At 42.8% G+C, this 9,574-nt stretch overlaps 1 protein-coding gene across 1 annotated transcript in view; it reads left to right on the top strand.

Moving 5' to 3' along the window:
• Nucleotides 1-9,569, top strand: part of RSF1 (remodeling and spacing factor 1) — a gene marked incomplete at its 3' end in the record, with an annotated part of 34,311 nt that extends 24,742 nt beyond the window's left edge. Inside the window, exons 11-15 of the mRNA XM_008937408.1 lie at nucleotides 1,856-1,923; nucleotides 3,457-3,664; nucleotides 5,175-5,398; nucleotides 7,311-7,502; nucleotides 9,454-9,569. Coding sequence (XP_008935656.1) covers nucleotides 1,856-1,923; nucleotides 3,457-3,664; nucleotides 5,175-5,398; nucleotides 7,311-7,502; nucleotides 9,454-9,569 — 808 coding nt within the window. The remainder of the gene's footprint in view (nucleotides 1-1,855; nucleotides 1,924-3,456; nucleotides 3,665-5,174; nucleotides 5,399-7,310; nucleotides 7,503-9,453) is intronic.
• Nucleotides 9,570-9,574: the final 5 nt, after the last annotated feature.

Raw genomic sequence — 9,574 nt, 5'->3', positions numbered from 1 at the left:
GGACACATTGTGCAAAGACAGTAATTTTTATTGGAAATAAAGCTTCACATGACGTTGTGGAAAAAGTGGATCTTCTGATACAAAATGATAGAGTTTTTCTTACAGACTCCATCACCCGCGTAACTTCGAGCTGGTAAAAATATTACACGTGTCAACATGTCACTGGAAATCTGTGTGTCTGCAGTGAAGTCTCATGAGTGTCACTGGGAATTGTGTGTGCTTTCCTTCAGCTCAGGAGGAGAGAAATGCTAAACATCTCGCCCTGCTTACAGCCCAGTCTGTGCTGTGTAGCATTCTGGTTCTTGCAGACGTGTAATCCCTCTGTGTGGCCTGAGCCACCTCCTGAGTCCTCTCATGAGCAGGTTAGCAAAGACCTGCACCATGAATAAAGCAGCAGCAGCAGCATTTCTGGTCCTTTACACCTACTGGACAAGCAGCTGCCAGCTCGGGTTTGAGCTCAGGTTATTTGTTAGCAGTGGTTTGAAAGTGTTAAGTGATTCCTCAGGTTCTGAAGAGTTTAGGGTTGTTTAGCAGTGTGGAGGGAAAGTAGTGTTTGAGTCATGTGGAACTAATCTTATTGATGAAAGAATTTCAGGGTTAATTCCTTGCTGTCTGAAGCTGCCTTGAACATGCCATGCACATGTTCTTAGGGAATATAGAGAGCCCAAGAATCCATCACACTTTTAGAGGAGGAAGTGTTTTATGCTTATTATTGGAATACAAAGTAATATTAGATCTATTATTTTGTTCTGCTGGAGGTTACTATGAAGGACCAAGATAAGTAGAACTGTTATCTTTATGTGACTGAGAAACTGAGTCTTTAGTGAAAGTATTTTTTCTTTCCAATACTTTCCAATATCTAGTGAAAGTATTGTCCAGTACTTTCCAACACTAGTTGTTTGTATTGAAAAAAATACCAAAAAATAAATATATTTTTTCTAAAAGAAGAACGTGTATCTAAATAAAATGTTTTTCTTGTGAAGTTCATAAAGTTTGTACCTTTGCATGTAATATCTCAAGGCATCTATTTGGTGATACAGGTAACAATCCTTCTTTATAGGATTTGAGTTCATAACTGAAGAAGCAAACTGAAATCGTGTGTGTAAAAGGACTGAATCCTTTTTCCTCCATTTGCTGTTCCCTTCAAATGAGTTACTCAGTGTGCAGAGATTTATGCAGTTTTTTCAGATCTGCTGCAGGACAAACATACTCCAGTGTTTTGCTTTTGTTTGTCCTAGATAGTTATGTAAGATTATATTATGGCTTACTTGTATGTAACTACAAAGAACTGTGTTCAGTATGTTTTACCTGCTCAGTGTAGGATCTACAGTATAATTACCATGAGCTTTTAGAGGAGAAAGAAGCTGTCTGAAATAAGTTTTCAAGGCAAATTTAGACAGGATGAGTAATTTGACTTCAGTAAGGGCTTTTCACACAGTCTGTTTTGCAGATCGGCAGTGTGTATGGCATCTAATAAAAGGTGTGGGAAAAATAATGACTCCTACTTTATGTGAAAAATGCCACTGATACCATCTTAAAGAACTTGAAATTATATGTTGTTAAATCCCGTGGTGTGTCATGTAAAATGAAAGTGGTTTTCTGTTCACATAAATCAATAGTAACACAGCAAGGCAATGATAAATAATCCACTAGCAAGCAGAAATAAGAAAGATCTGTTAAAAAATGGCTATTTTATCATCAAGCTGGCCTATATCTTCAGTATTTTATTCTATATCCAACCCATTGTCTGTGCCGTGTGATTTCTTAGAGCAGTTTTAGATTTTGAGGTATGTTTTCATGACATGATTTAATTAGAGCTCGCTTCGAAGTGGTAAATGAAAGTTGTTACTTCTAGGTTTGATGAATTTGATGAGGCAATTGATGAGGCAATTGAAGATGATATCAAGGAGGCTGACGGAGGAGGTAAGTTTCTGATGTTCTATTTTACCATTGTCCTGGTGATAAAAAGATTGAGACCAAATTAATTTTGGTATGTGAAGCAACAAATATAATCATAGAATCATACCATAAAACCATAGAATCACAGAGTGGTTTGGGTCGGAAGGGACCTTAAAGACCACCTAGTTCCAAGCCCCCTGCCATGGGCAGGGACACCTCCCCCTAGACCAGGTGGCTCTGAGCCCCATCCAGCCTGGCCTTGAACACTTCCAGGGATGGAGCATCCACACCCTCACTGGACAGCGTGTTCCAGTGTCTCACCACCCTCATAGCAACTAGTTTCTTTTGTTTAAATTGACCTTCTCCAGGTTGAAACCGTTACCCCTTGTCCTGTCCCTACACTCCCTGATAACAAGTCCCTCCCCATCTTTTCTGTGGGCCCCTTGGAGTACTGGAAGGCCACCAGAAGGTCTCCCTGGGGCCTTTTCTTCTCCAGGCTGAACAACCCCAACTCTCCTCTCCTGTAACCTTTGTAGCTTGCAGCTTTTACTGCTGTATTTTTGGAACCAAACTAAATAATTTCGCTTGGGAATGGCCATCTCAGGCTGCCAAAAATGCCAAAACATATTTGGTCTTGATAGTTAAATTCAACTTGTACATATTTTGGTAGATGAATGCAATGAATAAGAATTACAAGAAAGCTCTATAAATTAATTTGTTAAGTTCTGGATTTGAGATTGGAATGGCAGCTAGCACTATTGATATTTGTTTCCTGGAAAAATATGGCTCATAACTTGATCCACAGCTGGACCTCCTAAAGACTGGATCTGCAAATTTGTCTTTCAAATATTAATCCAGCTCTATAAGTACTTCTCAGCTGAAAGTGAATAAAGTGAAATAATGGGCTTTATTGCCTGTTAAGGCAACACAGGGCACCAAAAGAGAGATGTATATGAGAGATCCTGATGGATTTGTGCCTCTGAATCACCTGAACTTGCCTGGATAAAACCATGAGGAAGCATTATCCCAGCTGTTTGGCTTGTGGCATCTCTGTAAAGACCCCAGTTTTCAGAAGCTTTGGTGGATTTTCAGACAGTCTGAAAACTGGGTGTCTGGGAGTGTGCAACATGGGACCCATATAATAAGCATAACTAATTCTCAACAGTAAAACCATCTTTTTAGAAATGCTACTCCCTGGCCAAACAGCAGCTTAAACACTTCAGCTCCCAGGAAGGATGTTCTGCATTATGAAGAAAATGTATTTCCTGGTACCTGCCCTGCTCTGAAGGCACCTTCATTGGTAATAAAGTGGGTTGAGGTTGAGTATCAGAATGCCAGCACTCACCCACGGTCTTCTGCATGGACCTCAGTATTTCCAGGTGACCAAGTGGGCCTGTGTGTGTCAGCAACACGACTCCACACAGAGTCTTGCAGGACAAAAAGCTGCTTTGCTTTATCAAAAATAAACTGAAGCTGGAGACATGGAAGAAAGACATGTATAAAGTTAAACCAAACATAAACTTACTCTTTTTTTCCCCTTTCTGTCACTGGATTCAGGCATTGGCAGGGGCAAAGACATGTCTAATATCACAGGTCACCGTGGGAAAGACATTTCCACAATCCTAGAGGAAGAAAGGAAAGAAAACAAGCGACCACAAAGGGCTGCGGCAGCACGACGCAAGAAACGACGGCGACTAAATGACTTGGATAGTGACAGTAACCTGGATGAAGAAGAGAGTGAGGATGAATTCAAGATCAGTGATGGGTAGGTCTGCAGTTTAACCTCCACCACAAGTCACAGACTGCTACAGGCTTCTGTGACTCTGCAGCACCCTTGAAACCGTCATTAGGAGCATGTGCCCAGTGCTGGAACAGTACTGCACAGTGCCAGCAGAAGTCCTCCTGGCCTAGGAGAACATCAGTGCTGGAAAAACTGCACGCAGGAGCCATCAGCTGAAATCATCTAATCTGTATTTTAAGCAAAACATGTTCTGGAAATGTTAGGGGTATGTTTGAGGCCACACTGGGGGGTTCTGTACATGGTTATGTTTGTGAAAGAGCCAGATGCTGTCAGTTCTCTGACTGATGTGACTGTCTAGCAGAAATCCTTAACAATGCCAACTGTTTCCTTTTCAATATATGTCCTGTTTTATGAGATTTTTATTGGGCCTGGTTGCCACTTAGAAATTGGAAGAGTAAAATGTTCCCATTTAGAGCATACAGATCTTGATGTGCAGGTTCTGAAATCAGTTTTTAATTTTTGCTCTCTAGAAGATTTCAATTTGAAAAGGTCAAAGAAATGGTTTATGCTGTAGAAAGCCAGTACGTGTCATGTGAAGCTTTAAACGATGAATGAGCATTGCTCGGGTTCATTGAAGCTCTTCCTGGGGAGTGGAGCATGAGGTCTAGGCTCTATACCATCAACATTTAAAACTTTATACCAGTCACTGAGTCAGTTTACGAAGTGTATGGATAATCTATACAACATTGCTGCAAATTTTGAACTTTGTTTTTCACCTGTGACCATGCTGAGGGCATTTCAGTGGCACCCTGAACAGCCGAGCTAAATGTGCTGGAAATTTCCAATCAATGAGTGTAGCTTGCAGAGATCTCACAGCACTAATAGGGCACTGATCTGTTAAAGTGTGCACATCCGTTTTCATTGGAATTTACACTCAGCTGGCAGCCAGGTGCAAGTGGCTGTGCACCTGCAGTGCTCAGTGGTTTTTAGAAGAGCACTGGCCCACTCCTGAAACGATGGGAGTGTCACAGGCTGGTAAGTTTGAGATGGTTGTTTTGCACCAGAGCAGTAGGTTTGTGTTAAGACACGATACTGTAATTCTTGGAAGTGGTGTAGGACAGGGCTTGGTTCCTGAAGGGGAGGTCATACCATGTGTATACCATGTGATTGTAAAATATAAGTATCACAGAGTCACAGAATACCACATTGGAAGGGACCTCAAGGATCACCTGGTCCAACCTTCCTTGGGAAAAGCACGGTCTAGACAAAACTGGCCCAGCACACCCTGTCCAGCAGAATCTTAAAAGTGTCCAATGCTGGGGACTCCACCACTTCCCTGGGGAGATTATTCCAAGGCTCATCGTCCTCATGAATTTTGTGAAAAATGTTCCTCGTGTGTTATCGGAATGTCCCCAGGAGTAATTTGTCCCCATTACCCTTTGTCTTCTCCATGGGACTCTTTGTCAAAAGGGCAGTACTAATTCAATCCTTTGTTTCCTTTGTTTCTCTGTTGGTTGTTGTCTGTCTCTGACAGATCTCAGGATGAGTTTGTTATATCAGAGGAAAATCTGGATGAAAGTGAAGATGACCCACCATCAAACGAAGACAGTGATTCAGAGTTCTGTGCCCGCATATCCAGGCGACACCTCTCCAGGCCCATGAGGCAAAGCAGGAGGTTACGAAGGAAAACAGCCAAGAAAAAATATTCTGAAGATGACGAAGATGAAGATTCTGAGGACAACTCAAGCAGAGAATCTGGTGAGTATAAGACTATGAAATACTCTGTACTGGGGAGAAGAAGAGTAGAAGTCTCGTTTCCTGGCACGACTGACACTAACTTGTTTGCTTGCTTTGGTTAAGTAGGATGTCATCCCTTCTGTAAAGCTGTTTGCTACTTGTTCTGCTGTGAATATTCTGCAGAAAACTGGAATGGAGCACTAGGTTCTTGGCCTTTTGAGTCAGTATGTATTTAAATGAATGCTTGTGCTACAATTCAAAAGGCCACCTTGTTGGGTGGTTTCTGCTACCTTATATCTTCCTATTTGGCCCATGATTGCAGGGAAGACAAAAGATGGAAGCAAAAATATACTTTTTTATAGCTACTTGAAGACCTTCCAAGTACCTTTGAAAAAGCTTCTGAAAGAAATGTTTTCCCTCCTTTGTATGGAAGAAGATTCCTGCACTTTTATGTATTCTGTGTTCTCTGGTGGGCTTGAAAGCAAATGAGAACACCTTGAATCTCTCTCTTCTCCAGTGGTCCTTTTTGATTTTTATTAACTGAAGATTCTTGCATCACAGGAGAACCTAACAATTCACTTTAATCTACTTGTTCTTCAGCTAGCTGGTTTTCTGTTTGTACAGTGTGGAGTATGAGGATAGTACTTGTGCAGTACTTAAACCTATTGCAGCCTGTGTTACCTCTCCAGGGTTTGACTGGTCTCTCTAGAACATAGATGATGAACTTGTTGGAGTAAGTTGCTTTGGAGTGCTGGTTCCCAGAAGGAGGGTTCATGCATGAACAGGTGAAGGATGCTATATGCACTTAAAATTAGTTGCTGTTTCCCTGTCCTGAATGCCTCATTGCACTGATTCAAAGCTGTTAACAATGCAGATAGTGGCAGAAGTCTAAAGAGATTGCTCTTCTCTTCTGTAACACACAGGAGCAAATCTTTGTTTCCTGGTGAACACACATCTGTGAGAAAATCAGCTGATTCCAGTATAATTCCATTTATACCTAAGAGTATAGTCTCAAGTTTGTGTTTCTCTCTTTTGCTCCCACTATTGTCCATCAGGATCCTCCTTTAAGCCTGTTCTGAGCTAAGGAAACAAGGTACCCTGCGAGTGGCTTTGCTCTCAGTCTCCAGAGCTGGAGTTCCTTTCTGGAGGTGGTTGTTCTTGTTGACTTGCTCTGATTCATTCTCTGATATTTTAAGAAGTAAAGAGGATGCCACTTTGATCTGTGACTCATGTCAATCACTAACTTAGGAACAGTATGTGACATGTTTAGCAATGTATCTTGGCATAATTGTTCTGGCACAATTGATTCAAGGCTATATTCAGCTGATGTAAATAAAGATGGTTCTTAAAGACAGTAGCTGCAGGAGACCTTATGGTAAGTGTCTTCTATACAGTTTGTTTTAAGCAAATTTGCACTCCAACGAGATGGGTTTTGGTTGTTCATTCAAATTCTCTAACTCAGATCTTCCCTGGAATTTCATCTTGTCACTGTTTGTTTTTTTTTTATCTACCTATTCTTAAAACTGTTTGAGTAGCATATGATTTATTTAAATTTTAAAAATGGACTTTCCAGGGTCAGTGATCATCAATTCCAGTTCAGTAAGATTCTTTCAACTGTCAGGAATTTAGAGGCGACACCTTTGGCACCAGTGGAGATGAGGAAGCAAAAACGCTGTGGAGTGAAACCTGGAGGAGTTCAGTGGAGACAGGAAAAGGGTTTGTGAGAGGATTTTAAAATCAAGTGACTCTGTGCTGGTGAGGAATGGGGGCCGTGAGGCGTGAGCCCCCTAGGGGCCAGGGTAGCGAGGCAGGATGGCTGGGGCTCTGCTGTGCTGGAGAACTCGTGGCTTTAGTGGTGCTGGTCTAACGCTGATCTGAACGGTGCAGTTTCGCTTCAGTGGAATAACCCGTGTTGCTGTTTTCTCCTGCACAGAGAGTGGTGATTACACAGACTACAGCGATGACGATTACCTGGAAACGAGGAGGCGAAGATCAAGACGGAATCAGAAGAGACCAGTTAATTATAAAGAAGATTCAGAAAGTGATGGCTCACAGAAAAGCGTCCGATACGGGAAGGAGTTAAGAAGAGTTCATAAACGCAGGCTCTCCACGTCGGACAGCGAAGGTAAAATAAACGGCCCACTGTTGGCAGGGGCTGCTCTATGTCAGCATTAGAGTGAAGAGAAAACTGTATATAATTCAGAGAGTTTGGAGAATCTTCTTTCTAGAGTTGCTTGATGTTTCTCAGAAGCTGTTTCCTTCTGAAACAGTCCACTGGTGCTTTATGATGCACTGTTAAAGTCACTTGGCACAAAGTCATCGTTGTCCCTAATCCTGACTTACAGGTCTGAATTTACTCCGTGTGGCACAGAGCACTGGGATTCCAAAACTGCTTTACCACTTCTCTGTTAAGAGATCACAAAGCTTCATCCCATGAGCCCTTAAGGATTCTCTTTTGTACCAGAAAAGGGTGTTACTTCTGGTGCCCCAGTTGTGTTTGTGCTGGTGGTTGATACTCCTTTGATCTCCTGTTTGAAGGAGCTGTGGAGGAAGCCTGCTCTCAGCAGCACTAGTCTCACCATGAGGGACTGGCATGCGTTGTGATGCCAAACTAGCTTTTACAAAAGCAATCACTGACTTCAGGTGCTTTGCACTCTGGGTTCTCAGAAAATTGCTTTGCTTGACAGGCTGAGCGCCTCTGATTTGTAGGTAGGTTGTGGAAGTGCTCACCTGAGTTCTCAAAGTGTTAGGGGATCCTTGCAGGTGAGGGGAACAAGTACCAATGCAGCCATGTAGTATCTCAAAACCTTGATCTTGCACCTCAGTGCAGTCTGTTCTGAGAAGTGACATCTAGGCTCTCTGCTAACAATCTGCTATAAGGTGGGTGAGATTTTTCCTGCCTGCACTTGTGATTTGAAACAGTGCCTGACTGATGGTGTCTTTGCTCTGTGAAATCCCATTTCCTCAGATATTTTTGGTACTGGCTTTCTGTATATTAAAGCCAGCACCATTTAGTCCCATTCCAGTACCCTGCCATAGTGTATTATAAAACACGTAACAGCATTACTGGAAGTGTAATTATGTTGAAAATACAGGAACTCTGACAGAGTCTGTCTCAACTTGAACCTACCTTAAATAATACCCTTTAAAATGACAGTTCACGTGCATTCCTAATGGAAATCACAAGGAGAACACACAAACTTTTTGCCATTTGATTGTTCAATCTTTTCTCACCTAAGCCATCAAAGGTCAGTGTGTAACAATATCCCAGTCTGGCAAAAAAAAAAAGGCCTCCCATTAAAGGGCAGCAAACTTCAGGTGACAGTTCATGTGCTTTGGAAGAAGTTGTAAATACTTTTAAAATAAAAAAAGATAGGATGAGGATTAATAACTTTAAACTGAAAGAGGGTAGGTTTATAGATGTAAGGAAGTTTTTCACCATCAGGATGGTGGGACACTGGCACAGGTTGCCCAAAGAAGTCGTGGATGCTCCATCCCTGGAGGTGTTCAAGGCCAGGCTGGATGGGGCTTTGAGCATCCAGTTCTAGTGGGAGGTGTCCCTGCCCATGGCAGGGGGCTTGGAACTAGGTGGTCTTTAAGGTCCCTTCCAACCCAAACCATTCTGTGATTCTAGGAATTTGGGGATGGTGGGGGTATAGTACAGAAGTGTGTGTGTACTTATTTATGATAGTGCAGCCATTGTTTGGGCTCTCAGCTTCCAGAAGGGTGTAAAGGAGGTGCTCTGGGACTGGGGACACAGTTCCTGCGTATTGCCAGTATGCAGCTATCACTTTTATGGGGGAATGCATCTGCCTCCAAAGCCTCTGGCACTCCTCAGAGTGGAATCTGAATATCGATGAACTGTTGGTCTTTGCCACTTGAGCATTTTATTTAGAAAGTGAACCAAACGCGAGCGTTTTGATGTGTTTGGGGAACCTGGGGAAGGAGAGGGAGATGTGTGGGGTGAGAGCGAGCGCTGGCTCCTTAGCGAGTGTGCAAGAGGAGCCCTGAAGGAGTGCGACGGCTGCGGCCGCACTCGGCGTTGCTAACGGCTTTGAGTCTGCTGCTTGTTCCAGAGAGCTACACCTCTAAGAACTCTGAAGACGACGGATCCACCAAGGAGTCGAAGCGACTGATGCGGAAACGCCGGCGGAGCACAGACGACTACTCGGAGGAGGAGGGGGAGGAGGAGGAAGA

Source organism: Merops nubicus, unplaced genomic scaffold (assembly GCF_000691845.1).
Source record: "Merops nubicus isolate BGI_N331 unplaced genomic scaffold, ASM69184v1 scaffold8853, whole genome shotgun sequence".
Lineage (NCBI taxonomy): Eukaryota > Metazoa > Chordata > Aves > Coraciiformes > Meropidae > Merops > Merops nubicus.
The sequence above is the reverse complement of the archived record's forward strand: the minus strand, read 5'-3'. Positions and strand labels throughout refer to the sequence as shown.